Source organism: Genypterus blacodes, unplaced genomic scaffold (assembly GCF_046128005.1).
Source record: "Genypterus blacodes isolate CSIRO-AG114 ecotype Tasmania unplaced genomic scaffold, CSIRO-AGI_Gbla_v1 ptg000438l_1, whole genome shotgun sequence".
Classification (NCBI taxonomy): Eukaryota; Metazoa; Chordata; class Actinopteri; order Ophidiiformes; family Ophidiidae; genus Genypterus; species Genypterus blacodes.
This window is the reverse complement of record NW_027467208.1, coordinates 6110531-6128586: the sequence shown is the minus strand read 5'-3', so window position 1 is coordinate 6128586 and position 18056 is coordinate 6110531. Positions and strand designations below refer to the sequence as shown.

The 18056-nt window shown below is 47.6% G+C and overlaps 1 protein-coding gene across 8 annotated transcripts in view; it reads right to left on the bottom strand.

Annotated features, from left to right (window-relative positions):
• The window catches only part of rbms3 (RNA binding motif, single stranded interacting protein), a 205021-nt gene that overhangs the window by 130910 nt on the left and 56055 nt on the right, over positions 1 to 18056 (bottom strand). For 3 of the 8 annotated variants that reach the window (XM_076139251.1, XM_076139253.1, XM_076139252.1), the window contains exon 1: positions 12227 to 12460. The exons of the other annotated variants lie outside the window; for them this stretch is intronic. In XM_076139251.1, coding sequence (XP_075995366.1) covers positions 12227 to 12301 — 75 coding nt within the window. In that variant the 5' untranslated portion in view covers positions 12302 to 12460. Of the gene's footprint in view, positions 1 to 12226; positions 12461 to 18056 lie in introns of those variants that run through there. 8 annotated transcript variants of the gene reach the window in all.

Here is an 18056-nt window from a genome sequence, read left to right as displayed (position 1 = left end):
TTTTAGTTGTAAGATTGGGGGACTTCTTCTTCTCTCTACGCGTTGCTTCATTACCTCCCGTTTAAATATCACTTTAAGCTCCACACCAGTCTAACTTAGCCCTGGTGGCCACCGTCAGAACCGCATCTCAGAGCAAATTCAACAATTAACAAGCTAGATCGCAACTTCAATCGCACTATGTGTGATGGCACAACGATTCATTCTGTTTTATTTTGGACTTTATGGTGCAAGACTGTAGTTTCAATGTTTAGGAAGCTAAATAAAGATAGAATAAAAGAAAGGTTAAGAATAAAGCAGCAGCAGCAAACATGTGTGTGACAGTGTAATAAGCAGTGGCAGGGCCGGGAGCTTTTGGCAGCGTGTTATTACACAAGACACACGATGACAAAAGGCATAAATATTCATAAAATGTCATTTGTGTTGGTATTTTTAGAACATACGACAACAATAGACGGATTTTATGTATATTCAAACTGCGCTATACGACTACACAACATACAATAAGCACATTCCAAAGCTCTTCTTTCTAATTTGACCTTATTCCCCACAGTAATTCCTTAATTACTCCGACGCAGAAAGTGAAACGCATCTCTGTCCCGCTATCAAACTAAGCCGCTCAATCTCCATCTCCATCTCTCACAATGGGGACCGCACACAGACGGCATATTTGTGCGTGCTGCGATGTAGATTTGTGGTGGCTGAAACAATGACGGGCTCTGTCAGAGACATCACGGGGGCCGCTGATCACCGCCAACAAAAACAACAAACCCAGCCAACGCAATTACGCGTGTCCGTTTTAACATAATATTGGGAGAACATGAGATGCGTGGGAGCCAGAGGTGACCGTTTATGACGTGCGGGGGTGGGAGATTTGCGTATGTGTGTGTGTGTGAGAGAGGGAGAGAGCGTGTGACTTTGTGTGTGTGTGCGTATCTATGACTGATTGAATGCGTGTTGCATGCTTGTGTGACGGGAGAACAGGAGCTGGGATCTAAAGAGCTCTAACACATGTTTGGGGTTCGTTCGAGACCGGCGCTTTAGAGCTGACGGGATTGTTTGGGTTAGCGGCGAGCTTTTCAAAGGGATGCTTAGGGATAAAAAGACAAGTCTCCAGAGCTCGTAGTTACAATACATTTTCCATTTTAAGACTCTGACCTTAACCGAGCAAGCGACAGCGGGAGCGGATCACAATACCGCCCGGTGTTGTTTTACATCCGAGGCGGCCGGGGTCGTGTTTCTGTCGTGCAGAAACACAGGCACATGTTTGGGAAAAGTCGACAAAAGTTCACATGCAAACTAAAATGAAACGATGTAAATGAGGCGGACGTCAGGAACGTCTGAGTCACGCAAACAGACGTCACAAGAATGCCTCACCTAAACATCCGTCCACTCATGAACGTCACTACTGGATTTGCTGATTTGATTAAGACTTAAGACTGATTTCTGCTTTATTAATGTATTTGTTGCGATAGTTGAGGGTTCGTTCTTAAATGTGAGCGTTGTGCCAAACACAGATCAATGGAAACCCCACTTATGATTCATAATGAAACTCACACACACACACACATACACACAGTCTCTCTCTGGAAGAAGGAATTCATTATCTGGTGTCAAGGTTGAAGACATTTCAGCTTTTCTCTGGATTGATTTAGGTTTTGTTTCTCAAATGTGAATGTAAATAAACCGAATATTCAAATTGCTGCTTTGAAATCATCACTTTACGAGGAGCAGGGCCTCTAAGTCCTCAGTGCGGAGTTGATATCTGAGAGATAGAAGAGTTTAACACGTATATGACGGCACTGAAGGGGCCGAGGGAGGCTGGTGAGCCGGATCAGTCAGTCAGGGTGACCTCATGTGTTTGGCACAGGGAATGCCTATCAGGTTTCCCTGTGTGCGGATTCCAGCTTGCTCACTCCACGCCGGCCGGCCTGAGGACCTGATCCCCTGAGGTGTGTCTGTGTGTGGGTTTTGTGAGTGGGTGGTGTGTGTGTGTGCGTGCGTGTGATGATTGCGTGTACGTTTTGTGCGTATGTGTGAGTGTGTTTGTGCGAAAGCAAATGAGATAGAGAGGCAGAGAGATAAATTATATGAGATAAATTATTCAGATCAACCATGGCAGAGAGGAGGAGGAGGAGGAGGAAGGAGGAGGAGGAGGGGAGAGAGACTGTGTGTCAATCGCATCCATTCAGTGAACTCAGTGAACTCGACAGGGCTCCCACCCTTCCTCACAAACAGCCCCCCCCCCCACCTCCTTCCTCAACGATAAACGTCCACTCATGCTTCCTCTCCGGCTGTTATGTACGCACATGGCGATGTGGGTCAGTGTGTGTATTGGGCTTTTAAAGAGTGTGAACCCGATGACCTTCCCTCATGTGCCCCCAGTGCACACCAGGATTTTCAGGAATTTGTAATCAGTGAGAAAGTCCTGCTCGCTGAATTCTTAATAAAAATCCAAAATAAAACAATGTGATTGAAATGTTAACCCCCGCAGAGCTATTCCAACATCACAACAGGAAGCTCATCTTATCTGATGTCAACCTTGTACGACCCACTGTCACACACTGGGCTACGACGTGAGCATACACTTCTATCGCTATGGTAACAATACAGCACCCAGAGAAAGCGACCCACTTAATAAACCCTCAGCGGGCTCAGAGGCTTTCCATTCCACCAATCACTGTGGCAACTCTCGTGCACTCACACCGCCGCCGAAATGTGCAGCGGGGAGAGAGCGCTCAAAGGCACGCGGGTTAAACAGATGTGGCACAGCCAGTTAATGCCACCTCACATCAGCACCCGGGAGCCAATCTTCACGAACCCTTGAGGGGGATGGGGTGTGGGGGGGGGTCGATGTGGGGGCAGAGGAGGAGCCGGGGCCGCCTGCTTTAGCTCCGTCTGCCTGTAAAACTGCTATGTACACCTAAACATGTCAGTAGATCATCCTCCACGCTACGGGAAGAAAGAACAGAACTGGGCCACGGAGTTCCTAAACATTTTCAAGAGAGAGCGAGCGTCAACAGTCGTCTTAACGATTACACCGGGGCTGCGGCGGGGAGCGTTGGCTCACCGTAGCGTGTTTACCCAACGTTTTGCAGGGAAGGTGCGGGGGGGGGGGGGGGGTTATGTCAGCTTAGTGATTAATTGCGAGCCCAAAGTGCTGAGGACACAGAATTTGCACTGAATGGCGCCAACTGCAGCTCCTGCAAGGGTTTATTGCTTTATCGGCTGAATCCTAATGGTAACCCCCAACACACACACACACACACACACACACACTCCTCCCTCTGACGAGTACAGCGGTGTCGGGAGCATCCAAAAATACTCGGCGAGGTGCCACCGTGGTTAATTGTCCAATGTAGTACAAGTTCTCACCATTGTGGGAACTTTCTGCTGGGTGTCCTGGCAACAAAAAAGGCATTTTGAGAATAACTCAGGAGTCTGCAGAGGGGCTTGATGCAGATCTATACGGGTTGGTGGTATAAATCTCCCCGTACAGCACGATTCCTCCCAATATGTGGGGAGAAACAGGACATATGGCGGTTACACAAGCATGCAGCTGTTGTTTTTGGGGGGGCTGGTGATAAATAATGGATAAAAGTCTTCCACAGGGTACTGAAGGCAGCTAATGAGAGAGAGGAGGCAGACAGGGAATTAGCCACTAACTGGTTTTTAAAGCTACTGTTTTCTAACATTTTCATAAGAGCCCGAGGATAAAGAACACAAGAACATAAAAAACATCAGTATTCACAAACTGTAAGAGAAATACTAACATTTGCATTTATTCGAGTCTTTTAAGCCATAATAGGCTGCCTACTTTGCTTTGGACGCAGAGTAGGAATTCTCTTTCTCTCTCTCTCTCACACACACACTCTTTCCCCTCTAAACTGTGGGTGACCTCAAACGGGAGCGAGAGGCGATGGTGCTTACCTCTGTGGAAAACACAAGAGAGGAAACCTGTGCTCTCCTACCTTTTACCTTCCATGCGTACGCAGAAGCAGCTTTGATTACGTTTCTAAAAAAAAGGGGACAGAACCGCCATCGAGCGTGGCGGTACACAAATCATGCCATTTTTTCTTAATCTCTCTTGCCAAAGGCTGTTTATGTGGCCCTAGTTATCGTTAAAGAATAATAAGCTCTCCTCCAAATGGACTACATGGCGCTAGAGGCGTTCTGCTCGACCCCTCTTTCATTTGTCCCGTTCCGTGACCACGCTCGCTCCCTCTGCATCAGTGTCCTCGCAATCTAATTCATGCCGCCTACCTGTCCCTCTTAGTGTTTTTCCACGCGCTGACTAATACGGCCCGAGTCACGGCATTAGTGGCAGCAGCTGGAGCACTGGGAATGTCTGCCAAAAGGAACTATTCAGGCAACATCTAAGCGGTTGGCTTGAGTCATTTAACTCAAATAGAGTTGGGAGAAAGGCCTGTTTGCTCTTGGTAATCCCCCACTTGCTCGACAAGGCTTCCAAAGGTTCATCTGCTACGCTAAATTGGTGCACGTATCCTTATTTGTATAGGAGCTCATTGTGGCTCGGTGAGAGGAGGAATCTGACAGGACTGGCAGCCATTCAAGCCCTCATGCCTATTTGCTTATCCTCATTCATAGCAGAATTGGCTTTTTCCATAGCCATTTATCAAGCTATGCGTGACATAGTACTTTCACAGCGCCTGCCACTGCTAATGCAGCTGTGGAGAGCGAATGTTGCACACAGTCAGGATATGTTTTTAGACGAGACGTGACCAGGGACTCCCACGGTCGGTAATCGCAGTTGCAAGGCTACACCGCCATTTGCATGCGCGAGCTCGGAGTCTCCCTCGATTTCCATGTCGGAATATCTCAGGAGAGACACCAGGTCATCAGGTGGGGTCACGACATGGAAATCAAATGCAAAAAATCCTTGTTTCTGGATTGAGATGTACAGCGGAAAAAGCGTGCTTTCTGCCAAACTATGACGTCATGACTTGACAAATTACAAGCTCTGTGACAAACAAAGCTGATTTTAGAGCTGACGGGAACAAGACTGTATCTGTAGTGCCTTATAGTACTGCATTACTGGAAAAGTACTCTGATTACAGCTACAGCATGTGTTACTTTGGATAATGTTACCCAGTGTTCTAAAGAATACACACTGTGTCCTAACGTGACTCTATTAAGCAAACTCATTTCACAACAACCCAACGTCTGTTTATGGAAAAGACCATAAACTGGAACAAGGACGGTATCCAGAATTACTAAAAACCTTGACATCATAACTCGCGATGGGAACGATGACACGCAAAGTTTATTCTAGAACATCTCACATACAAGGCGGTTTATCGAAAAGCCAAAGAATAAAATACGAATAAATAGAATACGTTCACACTTGGATTAGAACGATGGAGAGATACTAACAGCCAAATTTCTGTGTGATTGAACGTTGACATTTATTAAACATGTCTCAGTTGTCCTCAGTCTGCAAGGTGAGACAGGCAACGCTGCTGCAGTGGGAGACATGCTGGGATCCTCTGGTGTGCTGCTTCTCAAAGTGTACGCAGCAGCCACTCGTTAAAAATGCAGGAGCAATTACCCCGGCTGAGTCAGAGTCAGTGAACACTACCAAGCCATGCTGCTGCCACCTCCTCCTCTTCCTCTTCTTCCTCCTCCTCCTTCCCTCGCCTTTGCAACTCCGCCAGCAACCTGAGAATTCTTTTTCACGAACCGGCATGCCAAAGGTAAAGCGGCACACGCAGGGAGCTTCTGTTACACTGCAACAACAGAGCCCTTCGCTATCTGTCTGTCTGACTGTCTGTCTGTCTGTCTTCCGCGAGGTGTAGTTACTCACAGCTCATCCAGGATGTCACACGTGGTCCAACATTTGCACCATCAACCGAGGCCTCTTCTTCCTGTTGGGCTCAAATATTTTCCGCTCGACTGGGGCCTGACAACATGTTATTTGATTCAAAAAAATACGCCACCGGAAACTAATTTCTTTACATCCTTACAATCTGTCAGACATCTTTGATGCCACAGCGGTAGGGGGTGCCTACATTAAATGCAAATGAAATACAGAAGGCTGTGTAAATAATGCAAGCGACCTCAAGATGTCAAAGAAAAACAGGATTCACATGGCTCATGTTGCTAGGTGACGGAGTTGGCAACAATGGTACACTTGAAACTGATGGTTGAACTATTTCCCAAAGAGATTTAAGTGGATTCCTTGTGTACGTATGTCAGTACGAGCAAGGGATGAGTGTAGTTAAAAGGGTCCGGACAGGAGGTGCCAACCGTGCCATCCTGCACAGATGGTGGGACGCTGTGCCCAGCAGCCAGGGGGGGGGGGGGGGGGCTTTGAGAGACGACGTGATGGAGGATGGGAAAGGATGATTACAAAGAAAAGGAAGGCATGAGAAGGAGTGATGGGGTAAGAAACGGCAAAGTGTCAAACAGTGCGGGGACACACATTTCTGAGAATGCATCCCAACTGTCCTCAGAGGCACGAGGGGGAAAATAGAGCATGAAAACTGCCAGTCTTGGCCCTCGTTGGGGAGACAGAAGAGAGACACAGCGGGCCAAAGAGTAGACCGCTGCAGGCAGCTCCTATGTTACAGCAAGAAATGGTAGTTGAAACAAGAGAGACAGGGAAAAAAACAGGTGTATCTGAAGAGCCCTGCAGTTTGAGGAGTTTGAAGGCTCATCGTGTTCCCCCAAGAAGTCTCATCTCGTCCGGCTTTAAATCTGAGGCAGGCGTCCAAACTCGCCCACCGCCAACCCCTAAACCTGCAATGTCATTCCAGTCTCGCCCCTGTCTGGCTTTACTGTGTCTCTGCGCTGATACTTGGGGAGATGTTGGGAGTTTCAGCGTCTTAGCCCAGGTTTTACCATTCCAGGCAGGAGTCCAAGGTGGAGGTACCTGTGCGTCCAGATGGTGGAGAGGGGAGGGAGGTTGGGGTAGTTCAGAGACGAGGGTCCCCCAGGGTGACGATTCAACTGCCGAGTTTTACATTTTTATCTTGCGGTGTTCTTTTATTCCCGCAGTGACCTCCAGCGAGGGAGCGGATAGTTGCTCAGTGTCTCGCTGAAGGACACTTCAACGCCACAAAAGGGCTGTTGCAGGGCAGAAAAATGTGACCTGCTTTCAAGACCTTCCCTCTAACCAGCGGACCGCTCGCGCACGCATCTGTGCTTGTAAACCTTGCTGCGTAATATCACTACACACACACAGAACATCGCTGTAACACCCATAACCCCCCGTTTACACCAAAGCTAATATAGTACAGATGGAGCCCGTAGAAATGTCTCCCTCTCATTCGTATACCCCTCCTTTGCTTCTTCAACAAAATGGATATCAATGTGGAGAGAACACTCTGGGATAGCAGGCGGAACAAGACGTGGACAGCGGCCCAAACAAGGTCCCGGGTTGGACGCCTGGAGTCGGTAATAAGCCTTAGGCCCGCTACGGCGTCGTCTGATAAATGGGGGTTAAGAGTACCCCCCCATGCATGTCGTGTGTGTGTCGTGTGCGTCGACTGATACTGATACAAACAGCAGGATTGCCCGGCGAGATAACAACCGACTACCCTGCCAGATAAAAGAAGGAGGGGGAAAAAAAGCAGAAGTACGAGCTTGAGTTGATTGATGATGGAAAAGGCCTCGCTTCGCGGTTTGAGCCTGCCAATCTGAGGGAGCTGAGAGAGAACACGCGGCGGTGAAGATTTACAGCGAGGCGGGGACGGTATTTTGTTTCGGGCAGTCAGTCGTGAGGCACGTCTGAAGAATTACGGGCGGAGGAGATGAATTATGCTCAGGCCTGTCTTAGCGCTAATAAGAACATATTGTCCGGGACTCAAAATAGGGCCGAGCTTTAAGTAAATGTAGCAGAAGAAGTATTTTGTTTCCCGCACTGGAAGCCCTTGATGAAGTCTTCAAAGCATGAGCAGAGAGAGGGAGAGAGGGAGAGAAAGAGAAAGAGAGAGAGACTAAGCTACCACCTCAGTTTTACATCACTGATAACTGATTAAATGAGAGAATTTGGAAACTACTCCCTTCCCCTCCCTTTTGATTTTGGCTGCTCCTCATTGCTACAAATATCCCTCTCTCCCTCTCTCCCCCTCTCTCTCCCCTTTATCGAGGCATTAGAGGAGGATTTAGATGGCTCTCTGTTGTTATTCCTGTAACACAATGGATCACCCCGTGTAATGTAACCAAACCCTTTTCCTTGCTTTTACATGACCCCGCCCTCCCTTTAACATCCTCTCTCTCTCGCTCTCTCCCTCTCACGCACACACATACATTCACCCTTCTCTGCATCTCCTCCTCCATTATAAAGAATTAGACAGAGTATAAATGGTGCCTATGGCAGGAGCAGACACAAGCACAGAGCCTCTCAAAGGGCTCCATTGACTGGTGTTTACTTAAGGCCGGGGACATTAGCCGCTGCTAAATCTACCTCAATCTGCCCCTCTCAGCTTCTCAGGTTCTCTATGTACCAGCTCCACTGTAGCGCAGGCTCGTCCCTCTGCAAGATCACAGTCAAACCAGTGCGTATGTGTGTGTGTGTGATCTGAATATATTGATTGTGCATCTTTGTGCTTGTGTGTATTGTGTATTCTATGCGTGTGAGATCCGTGATATTCTTTTGTACTTTCTATCTGAGCCTCATGTGTGCCAAAGTGCTTAAAGTTCAACCAAATTCAACTTCCAGCCATCTGCCGCTGACCTTTTCTGATGCACAACAGACAAGGGGATTGGTGAGAATAATCATCACTGTCAGGAGAGAGAACAAAGCAATTGTCTGAGTGTTTGCGCCATTTGTTGATAAGTTAACGGGCGATGGATGACGGGAGAAACCCTCAACCGAGACCTGGTTAAGGGTAAACACGGTAAGTGGCTTACTGGGTAACTCCAGCAGAGCGGGTGTGTAGCCGGGTGTGTAGCCAACAAGGTGAGCGTCAAGCAAATGTAATGTAATGGCATGTAATGACCCGGTCTATCAGCGGTACCACACTTTGCATCCAAATATAACAACAGAACTAGAATTTACTGTGGACAGTCAGAGAAATGATGAATAATTTCACAGATCAGTGCGTTCTAACAAAACATATAACTGGAACTGTCAGTCACTGTAGTTAGGAAAATAAGATAAACGGCTAATAAGCACTTAGCGCGCACGTTTAGCAGAACTTCGTAATATTCCCTAAACGGCACCGTGAAATCACAGAAACTGACGTGCGGCGTAATTGTTGTCGTTGGCGACGGAGACGGGCTGGGATAAAAGGTTTTCACTGGAAGGTTTTCATCTATTATCTATCATTCCAGTTTGAATGTATGGTGAGCGGCGAACAGCGTTAAACATCACTCACCCTTGTGCGCACACACACACACACAGACACACAGACTGAATAAACGCTGCAGTTTCAGCAATAACTCCACCGACTGATCAGCTGGGGAATAGACAGAAATAGGGTCTTTAAAGGATTCTCTCATCAAAGCAGCATCCTGCCGCCTCCCCCCCCAGCCATAACCTTGTATAAAAGACACACACACACACACACACGGACGGACACACACATCCCCTTTCAGGAATCAATAATTCAGCTAAAGAGAAGCACATGCTATGCCCCACTGCACTAATCAATAGAAAGCCAAATGTTATTGTTTCATCTCATTCTCCCTCTTTCACATTCTAATCTAGGCTGACTGGCACATGTTGGACAGCTTTGGAAGGCTTCATTAAATCATAATCTAACACACACACACACACACACACACAGATAGGACGACATGTGGAGCCCAAACTAAAGCGAGGAGGCAGCTCAGTGCTTCTCTCTCTCCCTCTCTCTCTCTCTCTGCTATGCTGTCGAGCCAAAACGCTTCGCCTCTTATATTACAGTCATTTGTGGTAATTGAGGCCAGGTGTCCTCCCGTACGTACATTTTCTATGCATAGAATCTCAAACATGTCAGGAAAAGGGGAGAAGGAGGAAGGAGGCTGGCAACGCTGTGCTATGAGTTACGCCCACAAGATATTTATGCCCCCCCCCTCCTCCCTCCCCTCACCCACAGCTCCCAGGGGAGAATGAGGGCATACCTTCAGAATGCGGCAATGGACATTAATAGGAGAGGACCTGCATCATTCCACACTGGTGCCTGACTTTAAGTGTGTGTGTGTGTGTGTGTGTGTGTGTGTGTGTGTGTGTGTGTGTGTGTGTGTGTGTGTGTGTGTGTGTGTGCGTGTGTGTGCGTGTGTGTGTGTGCGTGTGTGTGATGACGTGAACCTGCCAGCTGATGCCCTCCCAACCTCGCTGTAATCTAGTCATAAATGATCATTAATGAGAACATGAGGCCAAAACCGCCACCATTGGCTGTTGCTCAGTCGTATCAACCTCTGAGGCCGATTGGCTGCGTTAACAAAACTAAACGGAAATGAATACAATACAAATGTGCAAATCTGCGCTCCACCCCTCATTACGCCTGTTACGCTGTGGCTCTGGTTTGCGTGTCACAGGACCCTTGCGCCGTTCCCAAGGATACGTCAATCGCTGACGGTGGCGAGATCGGATCTGCGCTGACCTTGGGAGTGAACACCGGGCCTACAGGGTAAGGAAGCAAGGGGGGGGGGGGGGCGTCGCAACGGAGCGAGTGAGAGGGGAGGAGAGGAAGGGGGCCCAAAGAAAAGTGGAAGGGAGGGAGGGGATGAATGGAGGGGCATGCCCTGATTGAGAGGCCCCCGAGATGAGCAACTCTGAGATATGAGAAGAGAGGGAGGGAGGGTGGGCTGATGGAGGGAAAAAAGGGGGGGGGGGGGGGGGGAGAGAGAGAGAGAGAGGGAAGCCATATGGCAGCAGCACAAATGTATTAAACTATAAATCAGGAGGAAAGCTAGTGGACTGCCAGGTGGGGCTGCAGGCAGGTCGTCCCTGCTGTTGGCGCACTGGCCGGTGAATCCAGCACAGGAAGGAGCGTGAGGATACATTTGGTGGTATTCTGCTTCATCACACTTCATCAGTTTTCATATTTTGTAATTGCTGCAGTGATCCTTTTCCTTTGGCTTTATGTTCCTCACATAAATCAGAGAAATTTGTGAAGTCTTAATTATGAATCCTCTCTGGGTGGATTGTGGGACAACCCAGATATTTCAATCCGCAGCATCAAATTAAAGAATGTAATGTGAAATTAAATAAAAACATTGTCTGCGTGAGCTCGAGTTAACTGCCTAACTGATACTTGATAGTTGCACAAACAGCAAACTGGGATATGCCACCTACACGCTGTTGCTCAACAATCGCAGCGAGTCGTGCTGTCAAAATAATGGAGAGAAATTAGTGTTTTGCGTGTGGTAGAAAAACAAATAGAGTAATCCCCAAAAGGGCTTCCATTTTAATCCCTTGATGATGTCTGGGTATTGTGCCCAGCCAGTGTCCTGGCAGCTCACCGAGGGCCCGGTCCTGGGCTTCCATCCCAGAAGCACTGATGCATACTACAGCTAGAGCAAACACGGGCAGCCTCTCTCATGCCTGCTCTCTGTCAGAACACCAAGAACACAAACCTTTTTTGTCCCTAATACGCCAAGCAGCAAAATGAGATATTAGGCTGTTTAGTGCATTGGAAACTCAACAATTAGATTTACTTATGCATCTAATATACTGTTTGATACGTGACAGCACAAAAAGCTAGAAAATATACAAAGCTCAACGCCTGGTTGTATAAAAAGCTCATTAGTCTGAAGGTGAGACAGGAATTGGAGTTACTGGACAGCTCCCAGTAACGGTCCGCTAGGCTGGACTAACAGCATCTTAAGGTCGCCAGCCTTGATCCCTTCACTCACACACACACTCACACGCACACACACACACACACACACACACACACACACACACACACACACACACACACACACACACACACACACACACACACACACACACACACACACACACACACACACACACACACACACACACACACACACACACACACACACACACACACACACTGACACAGACGTCCAAACTCCAATGAGGTCCCTGCCACCTGAAACCATCACAGCCAAGGCCGGCTATCCATCAAATCCCATCTCCACCACTCGGCAATGAAAAGGGGGGGATGAAGAGGAAGGGCAGCGGAAGAAGAGAGGAGAGCAGGCGGTGTGGGGGAGGAGGAGGGGGAGGGGGAGGGGGTGAGGGACGGGAGTGTAGGAGTGGACGAGTGGGTTGGAGGGGTGCAAGAAGTGCGCAAGAAGAGTGTCGTACCTTGGTCTGGAGATAATGGGGGTAGTAGTAGGTGTACTGAGGGTACATTGGCTGCTGCTCCAATCGCTTGCCCATGTAGCTGGAATCCTTAGCACTGAGGCAGGGAATGGTGACACGGGGGCGGGAGCTGCCAAGGAGCGAGCAACGGGATAGACAGTGGAGTGGTTGTGTGATTCCCAGTCTTCCCTGTCCTCACCACTGTGACGTTCAGAAGGCTCCGTGTGTGCTGGAGAGTCACTGGGAAGAAGGTCTGCCTGCCTGCCTGCCTGCCTCCCTGCCTGTCTGCCTGCGGTGCCTCACCACGCCGCTCTGGAGCTTCAGCTGGGTTGGACGCTCAGCCCGTACGGATCGACGGAACGATATTTCCACAAGTCCTGAAAAGGGTCCGCCAGTGGCCGGTATCTGATGACAACGTGTGATAGGGACGCGTGGAGAGGTAGAGGAAGAGGAGGATTAGGAGGAGGAAGAAGATGTGAAGAGGTGCAGGTGGCAGTAGCCCCGGCGGTCCTGCGCGATCACTGGAAAAAAACGGGAGAGGATAGAGGTGGAGGAGAGGAGGAGGAGGAGGAGGAGAGGGATGGCAAGGAAAGCGGGAGAGGATGTGAAGGTTCACTTCTCTCCTTGGAGCTGTTTCGTCTGGGCTTTAGTGTGCCTTCCTCTTAGTCACACTGGGAATCTGGCTCCCTTTCGCTGCCCCTCTCTCTCTCTCTCTCTCGCTCTCTCTTACATACACACACACACACACACTCTCTCTCTCGCTCCCCTCTGTAGTCTGATACAACAGTGGCTGCGTGCTGTCCTGCTTGACAGAGGGAGATATCCTCAGCACCTGTGCCGACGGATGCACTTTGAGCAACAGAGCACAATCGCGAGCGTGAGGCGGCAAGAGCAATCTCAGTTAGTGGCGGTCGAGCCGGTGAGGAGACAGATAACACGGAGAGAGAGATCCCAGTTTGGTTCAGCACGGGGCGTCTTTAAAAAAAAAGAGCAAATCTCCACCGGTTGGTTAGTCAATCCACTGGATCCCAGCTGGGGGATGAGTGAAAAAAAAAAGCACAATGACTGAGTCCCAGGTGCCCAGTAGAGAAGGAGTCCCTCGTCTGCAATACTCCCTCTTCCTGCTCTTGTAAAATGTGTTCTTTATTTCTTCCTTGGCTCTCTCACTCCTCTAAGCAGCCTTGTTCTCTTTCCCTCTGTCACACAGTTGCTCGCTCTCTCGCTCTCCCTCCCTCTCTCTCTCTCTTTCTCTCTCTCTCTCGTGCGTGCGTGCGTGCGCTATCTGTATCACTCAGTCTCTCTCTCACCCTCGCTCTCTCCCTCTCGTCCACACTGACAGGGCGGTAAAGGGGGCTCGTCCGAGGCTGCGAGCGGAGCGGATTGCCTCCTCCTTCCCCCAGCCCAGCCGGTAGGAGGGACTTGAGCGGCTCTGTGCGAGAGAGGGATCCAGACACAGACCAGCGGGCTGCAGCGTTTCCACAACCTGGGAGTATGCGGGGAAGAGGAGGAGAGGAGCAGGGGAGAGAAGTAAACACGAGAGGGGGGATGGCAGCAGCGCGAGGGCTCGATTCCCCCTACTGGCTGCACAGGGAGCTACTGCCTGGAGCACACACACACACACACACACACACACACACACACACACACACACACACACACACACACACACACACACACACACACACACACACACACACACACACACGCACGCACGCACACACACACACACACACACACTTCTGAAACACACACTCTCTGTTAAATAACTGAGGAATGACGATGGATAAAGAAGTTTACAAATGCAACTTTATAGGACTTTATACTTTATATTATTGCAATTATTAATCAAGTAATCAATATTTGCACATGTACACACTCTGGGCATATACACTATGTCCACCAGAGGCTGATTCTTACTGTTTAAGAGGCAAGAATGAGAAACTAAAACTATACAAATTACCAATTCATAATAATAATTGCTTGAATAAATCATTGTAATTCTGTTAATTGTACATGGATATGATTTAGCCATTTAAAAGAGAGAAGTAAATGTTGCATCATCACTTTAAGACGGTTCAGTTAAAGAGAGTGAGTGAATGATGCTGGTTGACTACTAAAAAAATATTTGAGTGGTCGCTAAGAATCAATTAACCGCAACAGCGCCAGAGAGTCAACAGCTACTTGAAGGCTCTGGCTTATAAATAATCTTGAAACAGGAGATCACGGTATAGAAACGCCAGTCAGCACTTTCTTTACTACCAGGGTCAACAAAATAGGTGATGAGTCAACATTCAACAAAAGATGAGGGAGCTACAAAGACAGCGTACATGCAAAGACAGCGAAAAGTATTGACAGGTCTCCGTGTAACACCAGACCAGCGCAGGATGACAATAGATTGACTGATCTCCACTGAATGACCGATACCAAAGGAACATGTTGGGACTGCGACTTCCCCTCACGGCAAGTAACCTGAGATCTTACACTTCTGCATAGCAAAACAAACACGCACGGCCAAAAATGTCCACTCCCTCTCTCTTGCAAATACACACACACACACACACACACACACACACACACACAGACACACACAAGAACAAACAGATAGGAACAATTCTAAAGGCCTCTAAAGCATCCCAGTGAGTCTTAAGGCCACAGGTTACCTTGGCTTTCACTTTAAATACTTGACATTCTGTAAGTATTGAAGGAACCTGTTCGCCAAAAACAACACTGTGTAATAGCTGAGAGACTGAGGAAAAATTACATTCTGGCAATTTCCGCGCCTGTAAATAGACCCCTGACACAGACATGATGATGATGGTGATGTAATAGTTTAGCCCTGGATTACATTCTGTTTCTGGCAAATACTCTATGAGCATGAGAGACGAATTCATGAGGGAGACGTCTCCTCATGTTTTCACCTAAATGCAAATGTTCTTCATGGTGATTTCATATTGAAGGTTATTTACAGTAATGTATTTTAAGTGGCATTGTATTAATTACTTGAGAGAAAACTATTACTTAACTATACTGATGAACACTTCAAAACACGTTACTGATCTGAAAATGCTGAATTGCATCGTCAGTGTTCTGTGTGCATTACTTTATGAGCTCTTGAATCTTGTGACGGGAATTTGTTATTACAGACTAAATTATTCATTTGCTGACCGATCAAAGTCAGCCACTTAATTGATAACGTGCAAATAATGAGTCGCAGCCCTAATTGCCATTACATACTCTGTTAAACAGCCACAATCACAAAAGGCTTCACAAGGAAAACATCAAGGTTTTCTAGTTGCCGTCACTACAGAGAGAGAAACAATACACACGTTTGATTTTTGTACAAAGCAATTAAAATTTGTTCCGAGCATAACTACTTGCTGTCATGACACGCAGATATGGTGCAAATGCCACATCATCTTTATTTTTCCCCAAGCGTTGTGTGTATACAAAAGCCATGTGCACGGTGGGGAGAGCGAATCGATAGCAGCAGAAGAATCCCAGGGACCAAAACAGAAGCGCAGCAGAAAGGGCAGCCTTTTACAGACGTGCAGAGGGAAATATAATTATCAGATAGGTCACTTTTATCTGCAGAAAAGAGATGAGGCTGATATCGATTGTGGATTACCAGATTAACAGCCTCTGGATCAGCGAGACACATAAACTCACAGACCCCTGAGGAAAAGGCAGGAAAGTAAGACAGACAAAGACCAGTGGAGAGAGTAATAGAACAAGAGATACAGTTAGAAAATAAGATGAGACACACTGGGAGATAGAAGCCAAAAGAGGCACAGAGGCAGAAAGAAACCATTATGTCTTTATAGCACCTTCACCGCTAAGCAACCACCAGATGTCATCTGCATAGAATGGAATATTTACTATCGCTATCTGCTACAATTGAAATCTCAAGACCTTATTAATTCAAATTAGTCGACACAGAGTGGAAACCCGGGAGAGTACCATTACACAGACACTGGTCAGATAAACCATTAATATTCATTGTCCGACCATTAAGAATTAAGAGCAGGGAATTGAGACTTGACTCTTGAAACTAAAGAACTTGACCTATGACCTACTAGAGGCGACTACCATGAGAATTGAGGAAGGTGGGGGGGGGGGGGGGCATGAACTCCCTGACCTGTGTAGTCTGGATAGATCATGAAGGCAGAGTCGGGGGTGAGATGAGTTCAGAGCAGTGACGCACGCTGTAGGTAAATAAATGGAACCAAACCCTACAAATGTGGACAAATGTGGCGACGTGCTGCCAGCTACTTTGTGGAAACAGAGACAGAGTGAAGGAGTTTTCTCTCTGTATTATTCATATGCATGAATAGCGGTTCATATGGTCGGACCGGAGAATATTTTAGTTGCATACAAAAACACACAACGCTGGAAAAGGAGCAAATACACAAATTGTTGTAATAATATTTACCCCCGAGGTTCTATGTTGACCTGCGTCTGTAGGTGTGTTTGTTAGTAGGATTACTCAGATTAGTTACAATTTAACAGTATTTTGAGGAAACTTGTATGTTGAGATTCAGCGTTGTCGAACACTTTAAGTCAATTTCCAACTTATTTCTCCTTATATACTCTATGTTAATTATCAATGGTTGCATTTCGTCGCAGCAAATTGAAACATATGCTTAGACAGAGGGCACATTAATGGAATTGAAGTACAGGCAACAACCACTAATGTGTATATCAGATGCTGCTGATTCAGTAGCATGGATACAGCTTTGACATATCTCTAATAGTACCAGAAAGACAGAAACATATTATCCCTAATGTCGTTGTATATCCTTGGGTTTAGCCCTGTATATTATTAGAGAAGGTCTAATGAGTCTAATAAATCTATTTTGTCCAGGCAAAAACATACACAGGGAAATATTTGCTAATACTTTTGCAACCCTTCCCGTCCAGTATTTTCATATTTCTGACCGCTGGTTGGTTCTGCGGTCTACCTCTGTGGTTCGTTGATTCACGTTCTAGACTAAGAGCCGGAGTGAGTCATACACAAGACATTAGAATACAGAAAGAGGCAGACAGCGGGGACGATGTCATCCCTCTGAAGGTGCAAAGTAATTAGAATTCCCCTCTAAACAACCTGGCGAGATTAGTAATAGAAACCCCAACATCATTACCGAACCTTCCTCTGCCGAGAGCCAGAGGAGGACATTTTTATTACTGGACCAGTAACTGATTGCCTTGCCAAGTTTATGCTGAGATAACACTGTTCATAAAGGGAGAAAACAACAGGAAGGAGAAGAAGATGTAGGTTAAATGAAAACGCCAGAACATGCTGAGAGAAAACATGAAATCACTACACAGTGTTTCCATCTGAAAGGAATTCCTAGAAAGTCCAAGGCGCTGCGGCCCTGACTTCCTGACCCCTCCCTGGGCGAGTGACTGCAGGCCCTTCTTCAAGCCGCTGCACAATCCAAGAGGCTTTGTTCTCCGTCGGTCCGTGGGACAGTCGTGACGTGGGCGTTTCCCAGAACTGACCAGATGCATGGAATTCGAGGGAAGGCTGGCTCAAGGCCAGGGGAGGGATGGTGGGATACATGGGTGGGGAGGAGGAGGTTGGGGGAGGGGAGGGGTCGGAGGGATGGAGGGAAACGGGGTTAGGCAACAGCAGGGCCGGGGTCCAGGGAAAACCCTTTGGCTGTTGGCAGTGGATCTACTGGGAGACACCCGAGCGCTCCAAGACCTTACATGTGTTATGCAAATCTGCTGATCCGTAACTACCCAGCTGTCCTGGTGCATGTGTCTATGGTAGAAAAAAGAAATATGAGCTCATATTTTCAACGATGCAACCTGGCATGTTGGACCACACTCG